Here is a 27,996-nt window from a genome sequence, read left to right as displayed (position 1 = left end):
AAGCCAGAATTTAACACAGATGTCCTCTGAAGTACACTCACTGCTCAGCCACCATCTATTCCGGGATTAGAACTGACAATATTATCTGAAGCTTTGATCTTCCTTAATTGATTTAATTTACTTCATATAAAAACACACATTTGTATATACAAGGTCAGGAAAGATATTTACATATTATTACATATACAAAGTCTCAGTACAGATGCTCACTTTTACAAAAGAAATGATGCTAAAATCTGTTTTCTTGTGAACTCTCAGTCTCTTAGACAAGAGGTTGGACCTGTCTTCTTAGCACCAAACATGTCATTAATAAAGCTTCTAAAACCCCCCTCCATTTACTGTGTAACAAATATTTTACATACTAGACAGGAGTATTTACTGCAGGCACATGCAACCATAAACTAGAAAAAGTTATAAATGGTTAAGGCACAAGGCTCAATTTAGTACTAATTTCCAATATTCTAGGCACTAATGAGTAAAGAAAACAAAAGTAAGCTAGCTCAAGTGAATACCATTAACTGGTAACCTCTACTGATCTTTAAAGTTTAGTCAAACAACACAAATGCAAACATAACCCAAGTCAAGATCCTTTCTTGGGTAGAAATATTGCTCAGGAAAACCCCAGGTGCACACCTGGATTACATTAAATGATTTATCAGACCCTAAGATGTTGATGGTTGAATTCGTGTTCAGAAGAGCACACTGCAAGTAAATACATACAATTATTAAAAATCCAAGTTTCAACAAACATGACTATAAATAAGCCTAAATGACCTACATTCAGGAAAGGTAGGATAGCAAGGACTAATGTCACATGTGTGCATAGACTTCCTTAAAACTCCAACATTGCACCAAATTGGGTGATTTCAATATGCTGCAGTGTCAATTAATTCATTAATATAAAAGCCACATGCCTCAGTAATTAATGAAGGTGCATTAGGAGAACTAGACGTTCTCCAACCTCTTTAGAGACATGCTGAATGTAAATGAGCAGTTAGTGGTTTCCTAAAAGACTGCCCACATACATAAAGCATGCATATGAACTCTGAGAAGCACAAGGACTCAAGCTAAAAACTGCAATATAAGAGCAAAAAATTAGTTAAATGGCAAATACACTTGCTGGATATTGGATGCTACTGGTACATGTACCATATATCATCACATATCATCATATGTCAGCAAAACAGAAATATTTAAGAGGTCATTAAAGAAGCTCCCATGTATAGCACTGAGAGGAGATGAGTTCTAAGAAAAAAGATGGAACACATGGAACAAAAGTACAACTGAGATTCCAATGTGAAAGCACAAAATGAGAAATTCATGCACTGAGAGTGATCTTCCTCCGCCGCAGTGGGTAGCGCCTTCTCCCGGGGGAATCTGCAGCTTTTCTTCTTTTCAGCAAAACATAAGGATTTTTATTGCAAACAGTTCCCGTTGGTGTGACTTCTCCTGGTGGTACTGAATTTTGGACATTGTTTTCCTCCTTCACCTTGAAACCAGAAAAGACTTCTTGCCGTAGCTTGCAGAGTTCCAAGGTTGGTTGCATAGTCAATGCTTGGGAAAAACCTTCTGCTTTTTCTATGAGTGCTGGAATACACTGCAAAAACAAACCCAAGGATCTCAAGTTACATGGGAAAAACAATGGTCATAAGGCATGCAATATGCTAATGAGATTCTGACAGGCACAAAAGCTTCAGTGTCTGCAGAGATGATGCTCAGGATGGCAAGTGAGGGCTGTGAATGCAGAGCTACCACCCCAATAGTGAGGTGTCTGCACCCAGAAACCATGCAAGGAGTGTGCCAAGGTGAAGTGTTCCCACATGATATCTCTAAGCTCAGGCAGTATCACAGGAACACCACAGCTCCTAAGCAGGTACTGAAGTAACAAATGTCATACTCTAGATGAAGCCATACAAGTCTTCAAAAGATGTTTTTCAGATGCTGCAGGTTCCAAAATCTCAATGGAAGCATTTCCTGGGTAATCTCCCTTACTACCACATGAGGGAGAATGTTTTACACACACAATGCTTTACCTGCTTCCTCAGTACACACACAGGCTTTTTTCTACCAAACTATAAGAAAGATGAGTTAGAACTCCTGTTTTGTGACATATTACCAGATCAAGAAGATAAAAACATATTTCTCTTGGAGCACATGGAGGTCTCACCTTCATGGCTTCGCTGATCTGTTTGGATGCCACCTCTGCCGCCTGCTTCAGATCTGCGATGTAAGCATCTGTAGACAAACACAGCCAAATCAACTTCTGAAACATAACTCTTTCCCCCACTGCTCACTATCAGAAAATGGACAGAAAACCAGTAAAGTCCCATATAAAACCTAAACCTGCAGCACATCCCTTTCACTGTAACACTGAGAACAGCTGGCATGGTATATCTCACTAGTAGTACTCTGTATCACTCAAATTGCAGAGGCTAGCAGTCCCAACTACAGAAAACCCCAAAGTTCTTACCTAAAAAACACAAAGCCAGTATTTGAAATAAGAGAACAGTTGTAAAGAAATAATTACACAGGAAGATTTGTTTTCAAAACTTTTAAGCTCATATTCCATTTGATAAAACCCACACAGAACACAGAGAACAGACACCACTGTGGGGAACAGGAGATTTAGAAAACCCATTTTCAGAAGGGCAAATACAATAAAGGCTGGGATTTTTTTCTTCTGGTTTAATTTATCAACACCAAAAAGAACCAAACATAAATAACATGAACTGTATTAATTCTGCTGTGCTAACAAGAAAAAATCCCCCAGCTTTCAGGAACACTGAAGCAGGCAGCAGGTGCAGAACACCAGCATATATTTGACTCTAGTAGCAATGTGATAAGATCACCAATACTTTAATTCTGTATTCAAGAGTTAAACTCTAGCTTATTATGAAACTGTTTTGCATGTTCTCCATCCACAAAACTTAAAATGAGCACACTAGCATACTTCTGGGAAGTAAGGAGCCTCACCTCCACTACTATTAGTTTTCTGTAGGGTTTCACCAGTGCCTGCAGTAGGACACAGTGTCAGGTGGTGCACACACCTCTAAACCCTGTCAGGGTTAAACACAACTCTCTGTTTTGAAGTCAATCTTATCTGTGCTGCTGAAGGCATTTATAAGTCAGTCACAGCATTCTCGCTCAGGGTTACAGTGATTCCCTGCTGAAAGGTGGTAACCACCAAGGGATGGTGCTTGTTGAACTGTCCATGTATCCAGTGTGCTGCTCAGAGCTGGTTTAGGAACACATGATCCCTACATGAACATAGACACTAAAATGCACCATCACTCAGTTTGGAAGAATCAGCAGTCCAGAAGCAACTTCTTTAAACTCATCTCAGAGCCCTGTGGAAGGGTATTCTCTAAAAGAAGGATATCTCTACAATGAAGCATTCTTACAATAAAGTATTGGGATGAGGAGGCTGGTGACCTTATGAAATGGTAAGGATGGAGTTAAGTGAAAGAAGAAATAATTATCTGGATTATTGTACAGAAAGACTGACACACAGTTAAATGAAACTTGCCTGCAAGAGTTTGCCTTGACATAGATGGCATTATATTCCTCAGTGTTCAAGGCTTTCCAAAACATAGGGAAACGAAACAAGGAAATGAAAGGTATTGAGTAATCTAAACATTTTTGGTTTCTGGCCACTGTACTTGCTAAACTGGGATACATAAACTTCCCAAAGACTACATAATACCAAAATGCTCCATAAACTCCGTGGCATCTTTGCTACAACTTTGCTGTTACCAAACCCAAAACCACAGTATCATAGTGCAAGCTGCTACTAACTTGCAAGCAGTGGACTGACATGAGAAAAGCCTGGATTTGGACACTAGAAACCAAAAGGAACTCAGATACAAAGTGACCACTGTACTGCTGCTACTGGCTGCTTTGCTGCTGGAAGCCGTGTCTCACATCTAAAAGGAGGAAATGATGTTTGGAATGAAGTCAGATCAGCAGGGTGAGAACTGAAGACTCAGCTCAGCTCCTCAAACTCTAAGCACTGCTGCTTGTTATATCATGTGCAGTAATTCATAGTGAGGGTGCTCACTTTTCAAATTAGAACTGCACTGCTGAAATCTGTCATTATTCAATACTTAACAACAGGTAACACACAACTCCCCATTTATTAAAGCCAGCCTCAAAAGAGGACATCCCAATCATCCGCTGCAAAATCCACCACCTTGTTCCAAGGAGTCTGCACAAGGCATCTTTCCAATCCATGCAGCAAACTTACAAGGTTGTTTGCAGCTCTGTTCCCTCATCAACCCTCACAAGTGACACAGGCAGGATGAAATCTCTGTCCTAGTTAGGAGAGTCAACACTGCCATCACTGAGTCCTACACAACAGCTTTCAACTCCCCGAAGGAAATGACTGATTAGGAAGAGAGGCTGAAGCATTTCCAGTACTTGTGTAAAATGAACACAAGAACAGATGAAGTTCTATGTCAGTGATCCATCAGTTCCTCATCTGGCACCACCAGTGATGAAGGAAAGAAGTAAGGAAGCCTTCTGGGGGTAGCTGTGTGACAATTTCTCCCCAACACACACACACACACAGAGCTTTTTGCCTTCAAGTACAGTGCCTAACTGCAGGCAGCACTCAGAATGAGAGAAATGCACACAGTAAAATTCAGGCAGCAATACATTCACTTATGACAAACTTCTAGCTTTTTTGTTAATTTATAAACAGCCAATTTTAAACAAGCTTAAAGAAAGAAAACTTGTCAAACATTTACAGTTAGCCAGTAAGTGAGGCAGTGTTTCCTCAGTACAGCTGCCCTCCCCACAAAGTCTTTACCTTGAGAAGGCTGAGGTCTTATGTCTGCTGGTTTTACCACAGGCTGGTAGAGCTTCTGCATATTAAAAAAAAAAAAAAACAATTGTGAAATATTCCCTTGGTTTAATAGATACCTAATATATATATATATGGATATTGTGGTGAAATTATTTAGATCAAGAATGTATTAGAGGTACAGATTATAGATACTTAGTTACTGAAAATAGCATTCTGGTTAACACAGTTACACTCACTGTAAACACATCTCCAGAAATCTGCTTTAGTTGGCAGAATTCTAATTATTAAAGCATGAGAACTGACATCCAGGGCATTTTGGAAGAAGCATTGCCACCTGCTGCATGACTGAGGAAAAAGAGCTGCTCTAGCTTCTCAAGAGCCATTCACAGAACCAGCATGCTTTCCCAGAGCCACAAACTCCAACAAAAGGTGCATTAAGACAAAAAGCTAAGAAAAAGAAAAGTACTTAAACAAGTACACTCTAGCCCTGCAATTACTTATACAGAACTAAGAACACTCTGCTTCACACACTGTGAGTCTTGTGCCTTACATCAGTTAACTGAGACATGAAGAGAACTAGTAATAACTGAATATAACCCATTCTCAGTTGCATTAAAGGTGCAATTAGAAGCAGCTAACAGGGAAGAAGGACACAAAGCAAGGCCAAGGGAACAGAAGTATCTGCAAGTTAGTGTTCTCCACTTCAGGAGCTGTCCCTCAACCTTCTTCAGGCAACATCAAGTAGGGGAAAGCTAATTATTCCTTGCTGTAGTTTTGAGAGAAATTTTTTTCACAGTCCACACAACTTAGCAAGTTTGCAGTAACAGCTCCAAGCAGGAGAGCAAACATGGCTTGCATTAGCCTCAAACTCTACAGACCACATTGACTGGAAACCCACAGGACGATCTCCTGCTTTGGCAGTGACAAGTAAATCACCACAATAAATGACTGGTTCTCTCCAGATAAATCACATCTTCATGGCTGCTTTTATGCCTCAGAAAGCATCACTCATTTAGCTATGATGATGAAAGAACACAAGAAACACTCAACCAAAACCAAAGAAACCACCGGTACCTTTGCAGAAATAGCTGAGAAATAAAAAAAAAAGGACCACTTACAGAGATAAACTAAGCTTTCCATATTTCTTACATGTATTTTTACATATTCTTACAGAGATAAACTAAACTTTTGCAGAGAATTTTAATTAAAATTCATCTAGTTGTGGTGGTGTAAACTTTGAAGAGATCAGCAAGAGAAAAAAAGGAGCATGAGAGGCATTCCAAATAACTAATCCACTGTGGCACTCAGGTAGCAGAAAGATTAAAAGGTCTTGTTAAATCTTGGGGTTATTCAATAGCATATTTAATTTAAGTTGATTTTGTTTGTTTTACATACTTAATATACTGACAAAACAGAGAGATCACAAAAAGCAATATATATCATAAAATATGTCAGGTGTAAGATGAAAGTGCACCCGTGCACTTTTCCTTGCTGTAAATCATCTCTGCCTGGCTAACCCAGAGAGTTAACATTTGTCAATTTTAGTCCTCAGAAATACAATGCAGGCTCCTACACAACTTTCTAAAAAATTCCCTGTCTGCTTTTGTATAGAATAGCTGAAGTTGGAAGGTACCTCTAAACATCCTCCTGAAGTTAGGCCAACTAGGGCAGGTTGCTCAGAACCTCATCCATGAATCTCTCCAAGGATGAAGATGGCACAGCTGCACTGGGCAGCTTGTGCCAGTCTTTGACTCTGCTTCAGCCTCTTGTATTTTTGCCAAAGGAATCCTAATTAATCAGGAGGTAAGCAAAAGAGAGGCCTAACATAACTTCAGTGAAGAAATCCAGCAGCTGAGGACACAACGGGCTTGTTTAATGCCAGTAATTACTTTACACTGTGTGTCAAAAATCCCACAGAACTGACTGTGCTGATTCATTAATCCACACTGCCTTTTGCTTTACTGAAAGTCATTACTCCCAGTATTTACTAGCTCCAAAAAAGTGCTTAGGAAGCCACTGACATTTTTTAAGCGGTACACTGCATGTGATACTATCTATCTGTATGTAGTGTAACATTTAGCACCTCAACCTCAGCCAGTCCAGCCCTTGGGCAAGGACTTGAGGAACTCGAAGATAATAGGTGCCTACCGGCTTGTAAATCCTGAGTCACCAGGCTGAAGCAATCTGCTGCAGTTTCTTTGTGCCACAGACCCAATTCAGACACAGTCACAATGCTTTGTAGCAACCATCAGTAAACTTCCTAAGTTTAACCCTTAGTTAATGAAAAAAAAGCAATTTCATTTTATGATAAAGAATCCAAAGCAATCATGGGAAGGAGCTTAAAGGTCAAGACTGGATGATTGATTTCTTAATGCAAAGGTTTTCTGGAAGTCTTAGGTTACTCACCAACATCTCCTGCTCTGCTTTCATGGTTTCAATAGCATGCACCAGGATCTTTTTAGGCCACTGTTTACGCTTAGTTGCTGTCTCTACTATTAATTCATCAAATTCATCCTCCAGAATTTTAATATTGGAATCTGAAAGTGACAAACACACATAGTTACTGTGGAATTCTCAAATTTTTTTTTTTGAGACAAACCTGTCAAGAAAAAGAAGTTTCAGATCTCAAATAAAAAAAAATCATGCATGATTATCAACACAGAAATAAATGTATGTCTTGAATCTCCTTGCTAAGAGAGTATAGAGATTGGAGCATAACTTGATGTTGGCCAGTTATTCTGAAGTAAATGATCTGGGGTGGGGAGAGGGAGAGAACCATCCAGGGGAAAAAATAACAAATGTATTTCCCTATGAACTCTGAATCTGTGAAGAAACTCTTATGAAGCAATGGCTATCTTTTAAGAAGAAAAATTATTTATCTGTGTGATTTACAAGCATTAAACAAACTCCAACTGCACAAACAGTAATTGGAAGCCTAGCTGATTTTACATCACGCAGTGCACAAATAAGCAGTTTAAGATTAAAATTCACTGTTCCCACTAATGTGCTGAGTATAACTTGCAAGCCATGCAATGTTTTCAATCTAGTGGTAAACAATGGATTTTGAGCACCCCCTCTGGGTAATTCTGTGCAGAATCAAGTGATTACAAAACTCAGAAAGGAAAAGCCAAGGTTTTAGGACTCTGTGAGTTTGTTTTGGTTGTTTGTTTTAAGATCACCATGAAACCATTTAAATATTGACAGGAAAGACTTAAGCCACTGATCAACATAAATATGGAAGGCACAAACTGACAGATCTCTTGGTGACTCAAACTGGATCAGAGCTAGGCACATGAGTAAATCTATATGGAATTAAAAACACAATACAGTCCTTACACCTGCTTTATGCAGCTGTGGGCAGATGACAGTGTCTCAGTTTTGCATTTTGCATCATGAGTTCTGTGCATTTTTGACCTTGCAGTCCAAGTACCTGGAGTTTTATCATTCTAGAACTACAACAGCAGACACTTCACAGAATCAGAGAATAGTCTGGGTTGGAAGGGCCTTTAAAAGTGATCTAGCCCAAGCCCCCTGCAATGAGCAGGTACATAGGTTCAACTAGATCACACTGTTTAGAGCATCCCGACCAAAAAAACGGTTCAATGCTTTTGGTTCAACAGCTCCATAGGTAGCTCAATGTATCTGTATTCTCAGCTCTATGTAAGTGCAAAAAGCATTAAACTACAGGCAAAGACCACCTAAAGCCAACACAGGTGAGTGAATGAACCACACTGAAATTTTCTTTGGGCACCAGACTACCAAGTATCTCCACTACTATTATTCAAAAGACAGTAATTATAAATACATTGTTTCTATTACATATATTTATATAGCAATAACTTTCAACACTTGATCCGTATATTCAATAGCAGCACAAGACAGTCTCCTAGGGTCCTCTGACAGATCTTGGTCACTGCCCCCAACACTGAGGCTGGAGGGGCCCTCCAGAGCCTCCTGCTCACAGCAGAGTCAAAGCCCATTTCAAAACAGGTTGCTCCAGAGGGTTTGTGGAAGCCTCAAGTGCTGGAGACAAGCTCTGGGCAGCCTTTTCCAATGCTCCGTTATCCTAGGAATGAGTTTTTACTTCCATACATCAAGTCAGAAGCTCCCCTTTCAAACGGGCCCCTTTTACCTCTGGACAAAACCAAACCAAACCCAGCCCGGGGAGCGGGAAGCGAATGGAAGCGAGGCCTACCGCTCTGCAGCCGGGAGTCATCCGAGGCCTCCTCCCAGGGCTGCCCGTTAATGGTGACGTTCTCCCGCACCGCTGTCTCGAAGTTCTGCAATGCACGGAGCAGACTGAGAATCCATCGGTCCGTCCGTGAATCCATACATGCATCCCTCAGGAAGAGCCCGTCCCGCCTGACTGCCCTGCCCACCCCGGTGCAAGCCGCCCGTCACCCCGGCTGCCGAGCGCTGCCAGCGGGGCCCGCCGGGCCCTGTGCCGGGACGTTCCCGTTCCCGCTCCCCAGAGCTCACCCAGATCGCGTCCGCCTCGGCGGCGGCCCCGCCGGGCTGTCCCTGCGCCAGGGCCCGCACGAAGGGCGCGCACAGCTCCAGCACGGCGCCCAGCCCGCGCCGTGAGCAGCAGCGCACCCGCGGGTCCGGCCGCGCCTCTCCCGGCTCCGGCTCCGGCTCCGGCCCCGGCTCCGGCTCCAGCTCCAGCTCCAGCTCCAGCTCCGGCTCCAGCTCCGGCCCCGGCTCCGGCTCCGGCCCCGGCCCCGGCCCCGCGCCCGCCGCCTCCGGCTTCGGCGGCGCCTCCATTTCCCGCCCGGGACGCGGGGAAAATGCCGGCCCGGAAGCGGAACCCGCGGCCGCTCGGTGCCTTCCCGCCGGGCGCGGCATGGCGGGGCCGGTGGACTGTCACTGCCACCTGGCCGCGGCCTGCTTCCAGCCGGTGAGGGGTGGCGGGCGGGCGGCCGGGGGCAGTCCCGAGTGCCGGTCGCAGCCTTGGTGCTGAGGCGGTGCGTGTCTCTTGCAGGACGTGGCGGCCGTGGTGCGGGCGGCGGAGCAGGTGAGGCGGGGCGGCCTGAGGGGACCCTCTGCCCGCGGCCCCGCCGGTTTCAGCGGGCCGGGGGTCTCTGTGTGCCGCAGGCGGCCGTGTCGGCGCTGGTGGTGGTGTCGGAGCAGGCGAGCGAGTTCCGGAGCGTCGTGGAGCTGTCCGAGAGGTGCGAGGCCGGCGGGGATCCCGCGCCCACCCGGGTCCGCGCCTTGGGGACTGACGGGGGATGCGCTGCCCCCCTCAGTCAGGCCGGCCCTTCTTGGCTCTAAACCTGCGCTCTCTGCGGGCTCTTGGCGTTAAACTTGGTTCTCTGTGGTTTTTCACACTCTCGCTGTCTGTTCCGTGCCTAGATTCCCAGGGTTTGTCTTGCCATGCCTGGGAGTTCACCCCGTTCAAGAGATTTCTCCAGAGGAGCAGCGCAGTGTTACTTTGAAGGTAAAACGCGGCCTCTAAAATACTGCTGGGACTTTTCAGGACAGACGATAGGATGCTCCGATCTGCCTGATTTACCTTCAGTGGTTTTTCTGCCGTCTGTCATGCAAGGAGACCCAGTGCACCAAATCCCAGGCTCTCTCAGCACATCCATTTGTCCCTGTTAGCCCTTAAAGCAGAATTGTTTTCTGGAGTCATCTGGCTGTATTACTGCAGTGAAATGGTTTTAAAAATCCCAAGCGTGCTTTGCTTACAGCAAACAACATGTGCAGATGTTCCTTTGTTAACATGGGAACTGGAAGGCAACTGTTTATTGCCTTATCCTGAAAATCTCAGGGAGCTATCTGCAGCTATTTCAGGTTACTGAGTTATTTTTGGGCCTTGTTTTAATTATCTCTGCTGCTACTGTGAAAAGTTAGCTCAGGAGTATTTAGAATAAGGTTTTAAGATATACACACACACACACACACACACACACACATATATATATATATACAGAGGGAGAGAGACAGGTAGATATAGGTATAGAATGTAATAACAATATGTAATGAATATATGTAATGAAATGGTTATTAAGTAAAGAAGATAAATCCTTCAGACTTCTAAAATCTGACTGCAGAGCTCACAGTAATGACAAGTTGTGAAGTACAGAATTTCAGAACAGTGAAGGAAACACCAATTTTATCATAATGCTGGGTTCATAACCCTTTCCCCTTGTAAGGGCAGTGAGAGTTGCATCTTTTATTCTTGCAGGATCTGGATGCTGCACTGCCTCTTATAGAACGTTACAAAGACAAGTTGGTGGGGATTGGAGAAGTGAGTGGAATTCTATAACTTGTTTAAATCTCTCCAGCAGCAGCTGTCACTGGAATTACAAAAACTGAGTCAATGCTTGTTTTTCTGTGTGTGATAAGAATTGCTGTCAGCCTGAATAAGCACTAAGGCTGATTGGTAGTTCTCTTAATGTGCTTTCCATTATAGCTTTGCTTGATTCCTTCTTTTCCTTTGTTATTGCTATTAGAAAATAGATGGAATTTATGTTGCTGGAGTTTTTGGAAGATTACATACTTATGCTCTCTCATGTTGTACCCAAAGGCAGGTCCTTGCTGCCTTCTTCTCTGACAAAGTTAGGCTAAGCTGTGATTTCAGTGACTTGTACAGTTCTTTTTTTTAATCCTTCATCTATCTGTATCCATCTGTTGTCTGCTGTCTTACATTTGTTTATAAATGAATTGAGGCTTTAGGATGGAGTTTGCCTCGATTTGTTTGTTAGTACCAGAGGGACTTGCATCTGGTTCTGCACTGGCTACAGAAAAAGCAGGTTTTGACAGAGTTTGTAACTAAATATGTCATGTTGTACTGTGTATGAAGAACTTCTGTTCATCTAACTGTGAATGGGACTGCTTTGACAAACGTTTGAACATGTTTAGATCAAAAAAGTATAGAACTAATGGGTAATTTTTGCTAGGGATTGGACTAAAGCTATGGGTTCAGGACAGAAATTTTGCTTGTACTGGGGATACGTATTAGAGACTTAATCTTACATAATATTCAATAGAATGTAAACCCCCAGAAAACCAGTTACAGACTAAAATGTTAAATACCCTTGTTAGTAGCTGTCTGCCCATAAATGCTTTCATTGTTGAAAAGTTTATGGTTGAGAATGCTTTTTTTTTTTTTATTTAAGCTGCAGCTGAGCTCATTTTAATTGCCGTCTCTATTCATATTTTGAAATGTTTTGCAGTTTTGAATCATGGTATGCCTTTGTATGTCTAATTATGGTTCTGTTAAGTGTTAGGTCTGTAAAACTTTTCCCTTCTCTTCTTGTTCTGTAGGTTGGACTAGATTTCACTCCCAGATTTGCCAGCACTGATGAACAGAAGGAAGGACAAAGACAGGTTTTGATCAAGCAGATTGAGCTGGCAAGAAGACTGGATTTGCCATTGTAGGTTTTGTTTGTACCAGGAGGATTTGCCAGGTCTCAGTAACATGTTGAAATACTTCCAGATTAAGTGCCCACAGAACTTTCCTTAGATGGATTAAACTGGCATAGTTTAATGTGTCCTGTCAGTCTCCAGTTTGAGATTTAATTGTAGAATTTTCCTTATGTTTGCATTTCTGTACAGACATCTTATGTACCCTGTCCATGCTATGTTGTTCCTATATCTTCACTGTAGTTGAAAGATTAATATATACAATGCTGGGTTTTTTCCTTGATAAAAGTTATTGTATGGAGTCATTATTTTCATCCCAAGATACTGTTAGTTTGTTGGTATTTGCAAGAAAAGGGTATTTGGCTAAATTTCCTAATGCTGGGCCTCTCCTTGCTGTGCAGAAATGTTCATTCCCGCTCAGCTGGAAGACCAACCATCAATCTCCTGAAGGAACAAGGTAAGGTTTTCATGCATTTCCTCTGCCGTGGCTTTGGCCAACAGGATTTCTCTAGTTGTGCCATGTCCTCACATCAGTTTGTGTGTGTTTAATTCAGGACTGTGAAAAATGCCAGTCACTTGGTTTTAAATTTTTAAAAGTTTAATAGTAATAAAATGGTTATAAAAATAGTAATACAATTAGAGTAATAATAATTGGGACAATTTCAATTAGGACAATATGAGACAATAGAGACAAAGAGTTACGGATGTCTGGGTACCTTTTTCTGGGAAGGACACCCGTTAACAGAGGATTAACCCTTAAAAGCAATAGCCCATTGAATATTCATACATCTCATACATGATGCATAAATTCCATTCAAACACAGGATTCTGTCTGGTCAGTGTCAACTTCTTCCTCTGAATCCTAACAGTGCCTTCGAGGCAGGAAGAAGTTCATTTCTTCTGATAATGGGGCAATAAATTCTCTTTCTCTGAAAGATTTAAGTGTCCTGTGGCTGCTATCTCACTGCAAGTCCTTTCTTTAAAAAAAGTATCCTACATAGCATAGTTTCTATTTTAACATTTTTTATAACCTAAAACTACATTTAACACACTACTTAAGAGAATTAATGCAGCATAACTTTCTAACATAACACATATAATATTCATTTTAATATTTGCGAAAAGCCAATCATAAAATATGCATTTTTCACAGGAGCAGTAGTGCAGAGTTTCTGTGTTAATTCTGTGTGGGACCAAGGTGCCATGGGAAGCTGGCATGGCAGCCCTGTGTAACCCTGCTGCTGATGTGGTTTGCTTTGTTTCTCCAAGGTGCTACCAAGGTGTTGCTCCATGCCTTTGATGGGAAGCCATCTGTAGCCATGGAAGGGGTGAGAGCTGGATACTACTTCTCCATTCCTCCTTCCATTGTAAGGAGTGAACAGGTAATGTTTTATTCCAGCTGGGGTCTGCTCCTTCTCCATGCATTGCACATTTTTACTTTTGCTGAATCGCTGCCTGGGGCTTTTGCCTTAGCTGTGCTTTGGAGGGGGAATTCTGGCTAAAACAGCTCAGCTATTCCTGAGAAACAAGGGGGATTTTTCTCATTTTATTGTGGTTTCCGGTGAGCTCTTCTGCAGAAGATTCTGTCACTGGACCGTTTTACAACAGGGACATGGCACGTAGAGAAGGAGTAGTTTTTGTGATAGCACTGCTTTCTGTGATAAGCTCGGGAAATATAAAAGAGGAAAAGGTTTGATTCAAGTGGAGGGAGCATGAGGGGTGGATATAAATGATATAAATGGGGATGAGGCTAGGTACTTAGGAGGAAGTGAAACAAACTGGGGTTGAGAGGTAAAGCAGAGAGGAGGAAAAAGTACACAAATATTATATGCACAGAAAACAGCAAATTAGAATTGCACTGGCAACTCTGTAACTGCAATATAACTGCATGATTAAATAAATTACAATGAATTCAGCTTTGAGATAATGGTATTTTGGACATTTAGAGAACAGGAGAACCTTAATTTGAAGGGACTTCTCAAGCAGCTCTTGGTGTTATTGCTTCCATTCAGAAATTGTTGATAAAATGTAAACAGCGGCACCAAAGTCTTTTGATGTTGTCTCTAAATGTAGGGAATATCCTCCCTTCGTGTTTTTCCCCCCACAGTTTGAAGTTCATAAAGCATTTAATGACTGTCTTATTTTCTTCAAGAAGCAGAAGCTTGTGAAACAGCTGCCACTGGAAAATATGTGCTTGGAAACTGATTCTCCTGCTCTGGGGCCTGAAAAACAGGTAGGTGATGGGAGGGAGGGACTTCTGTGTGTTTGCATCCAGACCTACACCTTGTGGAGGAGGTCAGCTGCTGGCACAGGTAGTGAAGTAGTCTTGAGTGTAGTTACAAGAGAGGAAAGAGGCTACCAAGGGAACTTCATCCAAGAGGAATGGATACATGTGATTTTTCTGCCACACGTGCTACAGTGTGACTGAAGTTGTGTCAGAAAGCCCTGAATCTGAAACAGTTGTGATCTCTAGGGGTCTGTAATTTGATTGGTTTTGTTTGTTTTTCAGGTGAGAAATGAACCCAAAAACATTTACATTGCTGCTGAATACATTGCCAAAATTAAAGGAATTCCAGTTGGAGAAGTTATAGAAGTGACTACACAGAATGCACTAAAAGTATTCCCTAAACTTCAGCACTTTATTCGGATATAGATTCAGAAACTGAAATATATGATGTTGCAGAAAGTATTACTTGTGGTGTAATTAATAAAACCAATTATTGTACATCTTGTGTTAAAGTGGAGTTTTGCAGTTGGAAGCTCAAGAAGCAAGGAGTGTTTATATAGCTGGATAGGATGAAAATAGGGAATTTCTCAAAGGCCTTTGGTGTGCACCATAATAATCTCATTAACATGATAAAGGCATGTTGTTCCTTTGTATCTCTCATGTCTCTGAACAAATAGTTTGTAAAGGAGGGCACCATAAAATTGTCAGTTTAGTTTCTCAGGCTTCTTGCCAGCTGCTCCTAGTCTGGGTGATGGCCACTGTACAGTGCTTGATGTCCCCTTCACTCCTTGTATCTGCTGACTGAAAGTCACAAGTTGTGGACCCAGGCATGGTAAGAAATCTCCTATTAGAACTGGCAGCCTGCACATCCCTTTCTGAGCCATTAAAAAACCCAGCTGGATGGACATTCTCTGTATTCTGTGCTGACTGGACTGAGGGGTGCAGAAGCAACATCTTTTCAAAATACAGTTAGAAGAATTATAGCCCTTCTTCTTTTCCTTGGCTACTTTAAGATGGATTTTCTTGGGTTTTTAAAATACTTTATTTTTTGAGTTGTGTTCAAAGCAAAAAGCCTGGGTTTGGTCTTAGTTCAAGGACTCACTTTTCTGACTGCTCAGTACCAGGAGACACAGGATGTGAAAGGGAGACAAGCTCAGTTTTGTGATATCTTAGAGGTGGTCTCTGTGGATTCAGCTATGTTGTCCAGTGTCCTAAAGCTGAATCTGTTGCTCTCTCAGCACCTGTGTGGATGTGGGCCTGTGAAATGCTGATCAGAACTTTGTTGATTATAAACCAGCAATTGAATGGGGTGGGTTTTATATTTCACCCAACTGTTCTGAGGGCCAGTAAGAAAGTGGAGCTTTTCTCTCACTATGGAGTCTTACCAGGTCAATGAAGAAAATACACAAGCATTAACTTAGTTCATGACCACCTCAGAGAGGAGAAGGGGCCAAAGCTTGCAGTGTAAGCGATGCCCCATCCTAAAGTTTTGTTTTCCTCAGTTTCTTAAAACCACATTGTCAAGAGGTTTTTTTTGCTGCCTTTATCAGAACAGCTGTTCTGCCTTTTGATTAGAAGTAGCTGATTAAGTTTAAACATGTGTTCCTAAACAGTTTTCAGCCTGAAGCAAACCACCAAACTTGCACAATTTGTCTCTACTACAACGTGTGTTTAGAGCAGCAAACACCTGGATCTGTGCTGAGTGTTTGATCCAGAGGAATTTATTCCTTACCCTGGATCTGCAGGCACCGTTTCCACTAAAAGGGGCGAAGGACGGGGTTTGCCTGCAGGTGGTGCTAGGGAACAGGTGTGCAATAGTCAGAATACTAGCGTATTCGCTTAATTAATAATCATGTCATTGGAGATGCTAAACATGTGATAGATACCAGGCAGCCTCACATGTGCTTCCTGCTGCCTATGTGTTGGGAAGTCTCCCAGTATTGCTTGGGAATGCAAAATTCCAATGCAATTGCAATGTGAGGAGGTGCTCTGGGTGAGAAGTCAGGCGGCATCCAGCTGTTTGCAAAGTTTTGACCTAATTATTTTTCTCTGTGGAATCCTTAGCATTGGGTGAAAACACTGGTTTTGCAAGAAGGGGGAATATTAAGGAGTCTCCTTGAAATCCCTGTCTCTGCAGGGGGGTGGCATTGCTCTGGTTCAGCCTTAGCCTTGCAGTAGGATGATTCCTGAGTGTTTGAATCCCTTTTGCTGTGGCAGAAGCCTCCAGCACACTCTCATGCTGGAGCTCCTGTGTGGGCAGGGCTCTGCCGAGGGTGGGCAGCCCCGGGGCCCTGGGGCTCTGGGACAGCCCAGTTCCTGGAGCTGCTGCTGGTGGTGCAGGAGCGTGGCTGAGCCTGGTGAAGGAGGCACAGAGTTGCTTCCCCTGGGCCAGGGAGAGCTGGCATTGCAACAGCCACAGCAGGGCGAGCCTGGCAGGGGGCCATGGCAAAACAAACCAGCTCTGTGCTCTCCTTAGACCTGTGGCGCCAGAGCTAAGTCATGGAGTAGGTGACCTGGAGTCCCAAAAAGGAAAATACAGTGTCACTCCCACCCTGCCTTGGCATCCCTGACACAACAAAGGTCAGATGCAGCACCCTTTTCCCAGTGCTGCTGGTTGGCCTGTGCAAATTGTGCCCCAGTCCCTGGGGGTACTGCTGTGCAGTGAGAAACGTGGTTTCTGAGCTGGAAAACATCACTGAGCCTCAGCAGTTGTTCTGTAACTTTACCTCAAAAGGGGGATTTAACAGAAAGCTTGGATTTCTGCCTGCATTCCCAGGCTAACACCTGGCCTGCAGAGGCAGGGGAAGGCAGGATGGCTTTGGGGGAGCTCTGTGGCTGTGCACTGTGAAGCCCTTCATGGCCACAGAGGTTGGCCTTAGCAACATTAGAGTGTGTTCTAAACCCTGTTGCAAGCCTCTCAGGGTGTCTGGATGAACCAGGCCTTCCCCTACATAACACAGGAGATGGAAATGGCCAAGGATATATTGGAGGAAGGACACAGTGCAAATTCAGTTTTTGGGAAAGTTAGTGGTGACTTAAGTCTTCTTTTCAGCCATGCCACCACTTTTGAAGGACACACACAGCCCAGGTGCCCTCCATCTCAGAGAGGGGAATGGCACAGATTGTCTGCAGCAGTGTGGGAAGTGGTAGGTCTCAATCTCCATCAAATCTTCAGCTTTCCTTGGGATGCTACAAACATCAAGTGGATCTGGTTGCACTTTGCAAGACTCCCCATGTCATTTTACCTTGCAGGATGTACATGGAGTGATTAAAAACCAAGAAAGGGCTCTATCTGTGCTCACTGAAATAGTCTTTGGAGGGCTGCAGGTGGATCACCCTCCCAGGGTCTTTCTTCTGAAATTTGTTTTTAGACATGGGTTAACAGGGCCTGAATCTCCTGAACTCTGGGGCAAAGGAGTTTTTCCAGAATATGACATGGGAGCAAGTGAGGAGATGGTAATGAGGCCAAGTTGATGAAATGCTGCTTATTCCTGCTGTTCATCATGATAAGGGTTTAGACAAATGGACTAAAGACTTTTACTGAGGTCCTTCCAACAGACTCCTATGCAACGCATAGATAGGCTCTTAAGAGGCAAAAGCAAATAAATGAATGGCTGGAAATGCAACTTTCATCACTTATGAAGTTCTGCTTTTGTTTGTTTTTTCATTAATGCAGGCTGGGGTTCAATCCTCTGTTCCCATTACAGAGCAGGAAAGTGAATTTGAGAAAGTCACTGGCTTAGCATAAAGCTTTATTGTTCTCCCCTTTGCTTTCTATATGCAGTACTAAGACACTGCTGGGATCAAAGAAAGGATATGAATTGCCATATCACCCAGTTGTCTCAACATTTTCCTCTTCAGCAGGTGGTTATCCATCTGCTCATTTCCCTGCTGGGGTTGGCTTTTCTGTCAGTGTGAATCTCTTGGGGCATGGGCATGCAAACCCTGTGTGCACTGGGTGGTGGCCCCACCATGCAGTGAGTGCCAAGTGCCTCCTCCAGGAGCTGGTGGATTTTTATGCCCCTTTGAGCTCCTGTGAGTGACAAAACAAGGAGGAACCATAGTGAGATCCAGGTCCTGCTGAACCCAGGGGCAGGGGCTGTGCCCATCTCCCCAAATGCTTGGTGCTGTGCTCAGAGGGATGCTGCTTGTGCAAACACAGGAGATCAGTGCCACCACCCTGCTCAGGTCTGCTGATGAAAAGAGAGAAGGGGTTCCCTTGAGGAAGCAGAAGTGCTGAGGCACTAGAGGACGTCTGAGGCATGGCACTGAGGACAAGGAGTCTGGAGGAGAGTATCTGATGTCCTACCAAAGTGGAAGAATCAGTATATGTGGATTTTGTCTGCAGTGTGTGGGTGAGGTAATCTGCCTTGTACCCTGCCTCTGAGGGCAGGTGATGCAGCTGTGTGGTGTCTGTGGGCAGTGATTCACATGAGCCCAGCCTGCCACAGCAGAGCCCTGGCTGCGCTGAGGCTGAGCAAACCTTCAGTTGCCCATACAGGGGTGAGTGCAGCTGCCTGAATGACCACCAAGCAGCAGTGACATGTGGGGAAGCAGGGCCACATCCCCCTCGTCTGGAAGTGCAGACATGGAAAAGTGACAGTATGGGCAGTGTGATTGAGGCCCTGCTGCCCAGATATCAGCAGCAGACAGGCTGGGTCTGTGCCTGGCCTGGCTGTTAAAGCCTGCCTGCAGTGCAGGGAGAGCTCTCTGTGCTCCCCACCCTGTCAGTCCCTCTCACCGAGCCCTTGGTGCCTGAGCAGCGGCAGAGCCCTCCCTCCCCGTGGCCGATGTCCTCTCTCCTCTCTCCTCTCTCCTCTCTCCTCTCTCCTCTCTCCTCTCTCCTCTCTCCTCTCTCCTCTCTCCTCTCTCCTCTCTCCTCTCTCCTCTCTCCTCTCTCCTCTCTCCTCTCTCTCCATGTGCTGCGAGGTCCCCGTGGCTGCCTGCCTGCACTGCACTGGGCTGCCCTGGCTGCAGGGAATAGCAGCTGACGTGTCTCTGCTCCCTCAGCCCTCCAAGGGCATCCTGACTCCATCCTGTGTGGGATGGGGTTCATCCCACTCAGAGCAGAGCAGATGGGCAGTGCCACAGTCCAGCCCACATATATTTTGTATTTCTGCAGCAGAGCATGGACACTGGGTTTAAATTGTTTCGTGTTCCCATATGGGCTTTGCATCTGCCCTTTTGGCTGTGCCAGGGCTGTGTGCTTTGTCACCAAGAGTGCAAATGTGTGCTGGGTTCCTTGTTGGTGCCCAATCACGCCTTAAAGTACATGATGCAACATTGATAGAAGTTGTTTCACAACCAGCACAACCAATAATGCTTCTTTTTCCCCCAGGGATTTATGATCTCCTCACCACAGCGATCCCAATCTCCTACCCATGTCCTGTGATGCTCCCATTACAGCCCAGCAATCCCAGGGCTGCATTTCCTCCTCCCAGTGTTTCCCCCTAAACTCTGTCATGGTACAACCAGCTCCTCCATGTACCCTCTGGACTCTGCTTGTCACATCACCTTGGCTTTCTTCTGTGTCCCTGTCATCTCCTTGTAATTCCCATGTCTCTTCCGTGGTGCCTGCCCCAAGACTGTTAGATTGTCATTTAGGCAAGCTTAGTCTGGATATTAGTCATGTTTGGATAGTGCTGGCATCAGACTCAGCACAGGGTGTGTGACTCCTCTTGGTGGCCACAAGAGGTAATAGGGACAGTGTCACCTACCTGTCCACAAACTGCCACAAACCTTCTAGGGACTTTGTACCTCCAAGACGTTTGTCTCTCTGCCAGAATTTGTTGACCATTATAAAAAACCTCTGAGCTGTGGATGTGGACTAAGGGTCAGCATGTTAAATTAATTCCACAGAAATGTGTGTGCATGGGATGCTGCATCTCCTGGGCGGAATTGGACCTGTTGCTTGGAGCCTCCTAGGTCTGCTCAGCCTATGAGCACTGGTGAACCTGTGGAATGGACCTGGGGTTATCTAGCAGGAAGGTCTGTCTTTCTGAAGTGGAGAGGGCAGCTTTGAAGTGCTGCTTGGCACTGCCTTTATTGTTGTAACCATATAGAGAGAATGTTTTTGTGCTCAGATCGTTTCTGGACACACAACAAAGGGTGAGGAAGCAAACAAATGGAGTGCTGTGGGAACAAGTTAAATGGAGCACCATGTGGGGAGCTCCAGTCACAACATCACCAGGTAATTTCCCGTTTCTCTAGGGTCATTATTCCTGCCTGGAAAAGTCAGGGTGGAAACTCAGCTCTGTGCTACACAGGACTTCTGTGATGGGTTGAAGCAATGGTGGGTGCACATGCTGTGGGCTAATGGGGTGTATAATGTGCACAAGCAGATGTCAGCACTGTCCAAAATAATCCCTCCTGTGCTCCTGGTGAGTGCAGCACATTCACTGACAATCCACATGTGTGACATTTATCCAAAGATGGCATTTCTTGACCAGCACATGTAGGCTGCTGTTGTTCCAAAATGGTTTCCTACACTTTATTTCACCCTGTGTGCAAGAGGCCAATCCACACACAGAGTCGAGGTATTTGATTTATTTACAGCTCTGTGCAGAAAGCAAATCCAAAACACGGCCCTGTACCAGGCCCTCTGAGGAAAGTTAACTCAAGCCCAGCCCAACCAGCACAACAGCCCACAGTGATGAAGGGCTGGCTGAAAAGGCAGTGATTTGTGGGGCTGGGCTGGAGGGTGGCTCAGCAGGACCTGCTCCCTGGCACTGACCACTGCCTTTCCTCTGGAAAGGACACAGGACCAGCTGCCAGAGACCTTTTAAAAGGTTTCTCAGAGGTTTCTCAGCACTTATAAGATGAGGCTCAGTTCAAGACCAAGAATGGGGCCTTTCTTTGCTCACTAGCAGAGTTACCTGGACTAACATCCCTCCAACTTCCTTTGAATTCATCTTTTAATTCTGTTCTCAAAGGGCTGGGTAATTAGGTTATTTAGAAGCTGTCAGCAGCACAGGAGACTGGTAGCCTCTGTCCTGGACAGTCATTTTCATGGTCTGCTTTTCAAGTTGTGCCATAATACAGTTTTGTATTGTGGCCTTGTTTGCCACAGCTCAGCTGGTTTATTACAGGCCATGGAATCTGTCCTGCTCTTCAAGAAACACAAAGATAAAGCTGGAGGCCATTGGTGAGGCAATCTGCTCTGATTTCTGCAGAACCAGAGGGTGCTTGATTCGGCTGTGTGGAAACTGTCTGAAGCTAACTCATTGTAACCTCTGACTGCTTACACCCCTCTGCATGGATAGATATGAAATGAGTTAAGATTAAACCCCAAAACTTCATTTTCTTGGCTAAACATCCACGCAGGAGTAAAATGAAAATTGCAAAACCCCACACAGGGAGCATATTGATAGATGTCTGAAATGCTAATGTCTTCCTGCAATGGAGACATTGTAGGGAATCTACTGAAGCTGCTTTAATCTGTGCCAGGAGTGTTTTTGCAGCTGTTACCACTTTTTCTTGATTTTTGTTATTTATGTGTTACTATATTTCAAGGTTTGTTGTCTTTTGAAGGATGCTGTCTGCTGCTCTGTTTATTCTCTGATAAAAGTTTCTGCCACTCTCCTGAGAAAATGAAGCTGGCAAAAGCTTTAGATCCCCCCATTTTGAAGTTCATCACATTTCACAAAGATGACTTTTAGATGACTTTTTGTGTGGATTGGGCTGGACTTCACTCCATGGGTTGTGTCCATGGCTCAGCAATGTGAGGAGCAGCAGAGAGCCCTGTGCAGCCCCTGGCACAGCAAAGCAGCTGGACTTGGACTTGCCTGGAGGAGTCAGAACCTTTCAGGGTGTCTCCTTTGTACGTGGGACTTTAACGAGGCTCAACACCTGTTTCCTGCATCACAGATCCACAGGCATCCCCTAAGGAGCACTGGTGATTGTTTTGAAGTTTATCTAAGTGTTCAGTGGTTTGAGATGAAAAGATAACCATACTTGTGAGCACTTACATCTAGGAGCATGCTGTCTTTGCCAAAAGCCAACTGGAAAACTGTCCCTTTCCAGCTGAGCTTCTGATGAGGACGTGGCAGACTTCCTAGCCCTTTCCTCAAGATTCTCTCTCCCAAAGGAGACTTCTTTTTATGGTTACTCATCTCAGAGGCTCAAGGGTGCTGGTTAGTACAGACCTAGTAACATAAGGAATCCCAAAATACACCTGAAAATTAGTGAAACCGGGACCAAGGAGAGCACTGTAACTTTGGGGGAGGAGTGGTGAAGGTAGTGGAGCCACTGCCACAGCATTACCCAGTATAGTGGATTTTTTTTAATTATGGAAGAAAGTATTATTTTGTGAGGTATTTTTTTCTCCCTATTCTATTTTAAGCAGATATGTATATGCCAACTTTTACTCATTTGATGGGGAAAAAGACATCCTTTCCACTCATTAGAAAAACAATATCTTAAAATAAAACGTGACAGAAGACAACAGGACAGAAAAAAGTGCCTTGAACCTGGAAGAGAGGCAGCTGAGCAATTGCAACAAAGACTTTTCCTGTATTTGCAAGTCCCATTTGGGACCAGGAAGGTGCTAAATGAGAAATGTGCCCATTGCCACTCCTCTGGTGGCTGGTAAGTCAATTTGGTTGTCCTTGCCCACCTACCAGTGGGTTGAGGGAATCTCAGCAGCCATTTCACCATATGGAGGGCAGGGTTAACAAATCCAAGCTCTGCATTTTTCAGTGGCTGTAGTTCTGCTTAAAGTCTTCAGTATTCTCATCCTGCTATAAGGAAGTTTGAGACACAGGGTTTGGGCTGCTCAATTCTGCAGCCTGATCCCAGCTCCCTGGCTTTCCTAGGTACACTGTGGGTGCTCAGGACATGCTGCTCCATAACTTTGGTGAGACACAGTCTGTCATCCTAGAAAAGGGACAAGCAGGTTATTATTTTTCTTTTATTATTTTATTATTATTATTTTCTTGCTAATTTTTTTCCCTCTTGCCATTACAAGGCTTGATCAGGTTTATCCTTGCAGAGTTCCTGAAAGTTATTTTAGCAGGGTTATAATTAGATTGCATGAGCCTTCACCTTTTTCTCTCTCTTGCAAATACCGTTTTCCAGTATCTGAATCAATGTAAAAGGAAAAGTAATACTAGCATGGATGAGGAATTGGCTGGGGCTGCCATTAAACATATCAATGCCCATGTTTCCCTTTGGAGTGATAATGAGACACTGGGATTTTTTTGATTTTGGAAGGAAAAAAACCCAATGAGAAAGATGAGTCACATATCAGTTTGAAGCTAAGCCTCCTATAAGCTGTTGTTTTGAAAAAAACCTGCCCACCTTGAAACTAGAGGCACATTTATTTTTCAGTATTCTCCAGATAAAAATGAACATTTCCACACTTCTAAAGGGAAGGCTCAGTATGACATTCTCAGTGAAACAGTTTGGTGTTTGTAAATAAATAAAATTTCCCAAACATGTGGGTATCTTCAGTTCCTCAATAAATGCAGCCCTTGTCAGGGAACAGCGGGAGCTTCACCTTCAGCACCATCCATCCCAACATCTCCCAGCTCTGCTCTTGCCCCAGGCTCTGGCTGCTCCATCCCCTCCCAATGCTCTGAGGAAGGGGAACAAGGCTTTTGCTTCCAGCACTGACATTTATCCTGGCAGCAGCTGGGCTGACAGGAGTCACCAAGAATGCCAAATCTGCCTGGGTGAGGGAGGCAATCAGAGCTGTCCCTGTCCCTTCCCTTGGGCTGGGAGGAGGGATGCAGGGATGTCCCTGAGCACGGCGCTCTGGGGGACAGGCTCTGTCCCTGAGCTCCTGGCTCTGATGGTCCTTCTCCAGGGTGTGAAGCTGCCCTGTGCCTCCCAGCAGCTCTGATTCTGCCTTCTGGCCCCCAACACCACCTCTGTCCTGAGCACAGCTCCCAGGGCTGCTGCACAGCCAGCAGAGAGGAGAGAGCACTCAGAGCACAGTTATTCCCAGGACCCAAGTTATTTCCACCTCATTCCCCTCCTAAGGTTTCTGAAAGCTTTGAACTGTTGGTACTGTCTGGGGTCTTAGGGGACACAAATACTCTGTTCACCCTGTGTTTGCAGTTCATTGGAGTTGTAGGATTATCTCCAAAGGCTTAAATAGTCTGAATGCCATTCTGGCAGAGCTGGGATGTATTTTGCATGTTGCTGTATGGATTGCTGTAGTGAGACTGCTTCTCATGGGCCGTTCTCTCGTGTTTATATCCCTGCCTGCACTGGGGCAGATAAGAATAAATGGCCTCAATCTGCACCAGGGGAGGTTTCGATTGGATATTAAGAAAAACTTCTTTGCTGAAAGGGTTTTTGAGTGTTGGAACAGGCAGCTCAGAGAAGTGCTGGAGTCACCATGCTGGAGGTATTTAAAAGACATGCAGATGTGGCACCAAGGGACATGGTTTAGTAGTGGACTTGGCAGTGCTGGGTTAACAGTTGCACTTGATGATCTCAAGGATCTTTTCCAAAATAAATTCTGTCATCCTACATTTAAGAGCCACAGGGTACTCATAAGAAAGATAAACAGTTTTTACGTGGACACTATGTTGCCATGTTATTTTATGAAAAATCCTTTTGCTAGGATTTTTTTGCCTGAGAAGCTGAGAGGCCTCAGAAACAAAATGTCAACAATAATTATCTGCTGCTGTGGAATGCAACAGGTGGATCTGTGATTGATCTCATGAGATTGTTTTTAATTAATGGCCAATCACAGTCCAGCTGTCTCAGACTCTCTGGTCAGTCACAAGATTTTATTATTCATTCCATTCCTTTGCTTGCTAGCCTTCTGATGAAATCCTTTCTTCTATTCTTTTAGTATAATTTTAATATATCATTTTCTTTTAATATATGTATAATAAAATAATAAATCTGCCTTCTGAAACATGGAGTCAAGTTCTTTCATCTCTTCCCTCATGCTGGGACCCCTGTGAGCACCACCACAACACTGCAGCTGCTGGGCTGATACCCTCTGACTGCTGCTCCAGTGAAACACACTGATGAATGTATTTGTGGGCACTCAGGGGTGTCAGGAGCTGGGTGACTGCTGGAGGAGCTGAGTGCCCTCCATGCCCTGTGGTGCCACCAGGAGCTGGGCTTGGAGCTGAGCTGGGCTTGGTGCAGGCTGGAGGTGGGAGCAGAAGGCCAAGGTCTCTAAACCTACTCTGGATGGAGTAGGTGTTGTCACTCACATGCAAGAAATTCTGCCTGCTCTGGGGTTGTCCTGCCACAGGAGCTGCCCACTGATTGATGTGGGCACTAAGTTTGTCTCCCCTGACAGTAAAAGAGAGAGAGTTTTCTGTGAAAGATTGTGGGTTTGCAGCTAATCTGAAAGAGTTTATATCTTGTAGCTGTGATGCAAAAGGCTACTGTTCAAAAGGGTCTTTGGAGAACTCTTGGAGTGCTTTCCCAACACAGGAGATCCAACAAGGAGAGTCCCTGGTGTCTGTCTGTCTGACTTCCTTTTAGAATGATTAACCTTGCTGGAATATCAATGTATTTTCCATAATGTACTCTCACAGCCAGGGTCCTGGGCAGGAATCTTTTATTGTTACCCAGTCTAAACAAAGAAAAATCCTGCTGGTTTTTAGTGAAGCTGAGGTCAGCCAGACAGAATCTTCCCCATGGAATGCATGTAGACCTTTAGAGGCTCTCTTCCTGCTGATAACCTCTTCAGAGGGGAATTGGGAACTTCAAGCTGTTACTAAATATTTGGTTTTCCTCAACAGTAAAAGTAGCAGTGTTTCTCAAGCTTGGGTGAGCAATCTGCCTATAAGACACATTTTCATACCAGGCTCTTTGTGGCTCCAAAATCACATGTCCCTTTCATTTAGTTTTCAAAGGATCTGTGTGCGTGGACGGGCAGGTAAAGTGTAATGAATCAGGTAGTGAAGGAGAGTTACACCATGGGTTTCCAAGAGCAAGGTGCTTTTTTTTTTTTTTTTGTAACTCTGAGACATCCTAGAAGTGAAGATTTTATTGTTGCTGCTCTGAAAGGTGGTTTCACCAGCTGCTTGCTCACCATTCCTATGCAGGTGTGTGCAGGAGCTCTCAGTGGATATTCTGCATCCACAGAGGGCTCCCTCTGACTTAGCCACCTGTGGTCCTGCTGCAGCCTACAGACAAACTCCCACATTGCTGAGTTCTTGTAAGCTGAGTTGCTGAGTGGAGTGTGTTGGCGGAGTCCTACACAACTCCAGGCGTGTGTTTGGGGTGGGATGAGCTGCAGCCCAGCAGTTCCTCACTGTGGGAGCACACCCAGATGCCTCCGGCTGCATCTGCACAGCTTCTCCATCCCTCCTGTTCCACAGCCCTCTGATGGTCCAGGCTGGTGCCACCTGTCACTTTTTGGTGATCTCTTAGTAAGGAAAGGAACCCAAGGCATGAGGATTGCCTGAGAGCACCTTGCTGTGCTGGTGTATCAGTGGAGGCAATCTGTGATGCACCACTGAAAAGGCCTCCAAGCCTTTCCCCAGATTCAATAACCTCCCAGTGAATGAGTGCTGATCAAAAATGAGAATGTTCATCTAAGACAACCCTTCTACAGATCATGCATTTCATCAATTTTTTTAGTGGGCATTTACACTTTTCTTACTGTGCATAAAGAATTCAAATGAAAGTTACATTTTTTGTAATATATGAAGAGCTTGTTAATCTTGGAGAATAAGAACCCAATAAATTTTGCCAACTATATTTGTTGACATGATTATTTTTTTGCATTAAAAAATTATTTTGTGTCAGTAGTTTTTCCCCTGCTTGTTTTGCTAGGAAACTCAGGGGTAAAATTCCATTACATATATGAAATTGATAGCTAGCTACAAAAATAAAAGCAGATGGCAGTGAAACAGAAGTGCCAGATGTACATTTCTGCATCTTTTGTATGGATCGAGATCAGGAACACAAATTTCTATTGTTTACGGTAGAGAAGTTAATTACCCATTTTTTAAAATTCAGAACTTTTCTCTGCACTTATATATTCTTGTCAGTACATCAGAAATTGAATCCAGGTCATTGGCAAACATGCCTGCTGTGGGCAGTCATATTCCCAAACTGGGGTGGCCAGGCAAACTCGTGGAGCTACAACCAAATTTCAGGCAAATGCCTTGAGTTGCAAATGCTTTTTCTGCAGTTGAGGGTTCTGGCTTTATCTTGTGGGGACACCTGGCAAATGTAGTTGGAATGAGGACAGCATAGGAGGAAAAGGATGTTTACATTTTCCCCTGAATTCTCTCTGAGCTTTCCACCAAGACATTTAGGCGTGTGACTTGCCAACTCTTTATTTCAAGTCCAGCTTATTGAGCTTTGTTTAATATCCAGCTAAAATTGTTCATTTCTAGCTCAGTTGGAACTTCAGATCTTTTTGTTCTGAAATCCCTTTCTTGAGCTGCTGTGGTTTTCTTTTTTAAACAACTCATCTGGGAGACAAGGACTGGTGCTCTCCTGCCGTGTAGGTTTTCTTTGCATGGAGAGATCAGCTTTTGCACTGACCATCATAACCAAGATACAAATGCATTGTAAAATAAAGTTTAATTTTTTTTCTTGCAGACTGATACATGGTTTGAAACATTAAAACCAGAAGATCTGGAACTTTTCACTGTGTGTCTGATGTACA

The 27,996-nt window shown here is 44.2% G+C and overlaps 2 protein-coding genes across 5 annotated transcripts; one reads left to right on the top strand and one right to left on the bottom strand.

The window, feature by feature from the left end:
- Positions 1-92: 92 nt before the first annotated feature.
- On the bottom strand, positions 93-9,649 carry NSL1 (NSL1 component of MIS12 kinetochore complex). The gene is made up of 6 exons (XM_059468962.1): positions 9,284-9,649; positions 9,000-9,084; positions 7,211-7,341; positions 4,808-4,862; positions 2,168-2,235; positions 93-1,597 (listed from the first exon to the last, which is right to left on the bottom strand). Exons 1-6 carry the CDS (start codon positions 9,647-9,649, stop codon positions 1,319-1,321), a joined length of 984 nt encoding a protein of 327 aa, XP_059324945.1. The 3' UTR covers positions 93-1,318.
- On the top strand, positions 9,603-14,897 carry TATDN3 (TatD DNase domain containing 3). 4 transcript variants are annotated; one of them, XM_059468965.1, is made up of 10 exons: positions 9,603-9,701; positions 9,786-9,818; positions 9,899-9,972; positions 10,157-10,241; positions 10,992-11,054; positions 12,074-12,183; positions 12,574-12,629; positions 13,442-13,554; positions 14,331-14,405; positions 14,682-14,897. In XM_059468965.1, exons 1-10 carry the CDS (start codon positions 9,648-9,650, stop codon positions 14,823-14,825), a joined length of 807 nt encoding a protein of 268 aa, XP_059324948.1. In that variant the 5' UTR covers positions 9,603-9,647; the 3' UTR covers positions 14,826-14,897. The 4 variants fall into 4 exon arrangements, with proteins under 4 accessions (XP_059324948.1, XP_059324947.1, XP_059324946.1 ...); XM_059468964.1 differs by having other exon boundaries at positions 14,328-14,405; XM_059468963.1 differs by having other exon boundaries at positions 14,325-14,405.
- The last annotated feature ends 13,099 nt before the right edge of the window (positions 14,898-27,996 follow it).

The sequence above is a fragment of the Ammospiza nelsoni genome, chromosome 3, assembly GCF_027579445.1.
Source record: "Ammospiza nelsoni isolate bAmmNel1 chromosome 3, bAmmNel1.pri, whole genome shotgun sequence".
NCBI lineage: Eukaryota > Metazoa > Chordata > Aves > Passeriformes > Passerellidae > Ammospiza > Ammospiza nelsoni.
This window is presented reverse-complemented; position numbering and strand designations above follow the sequence as displayed.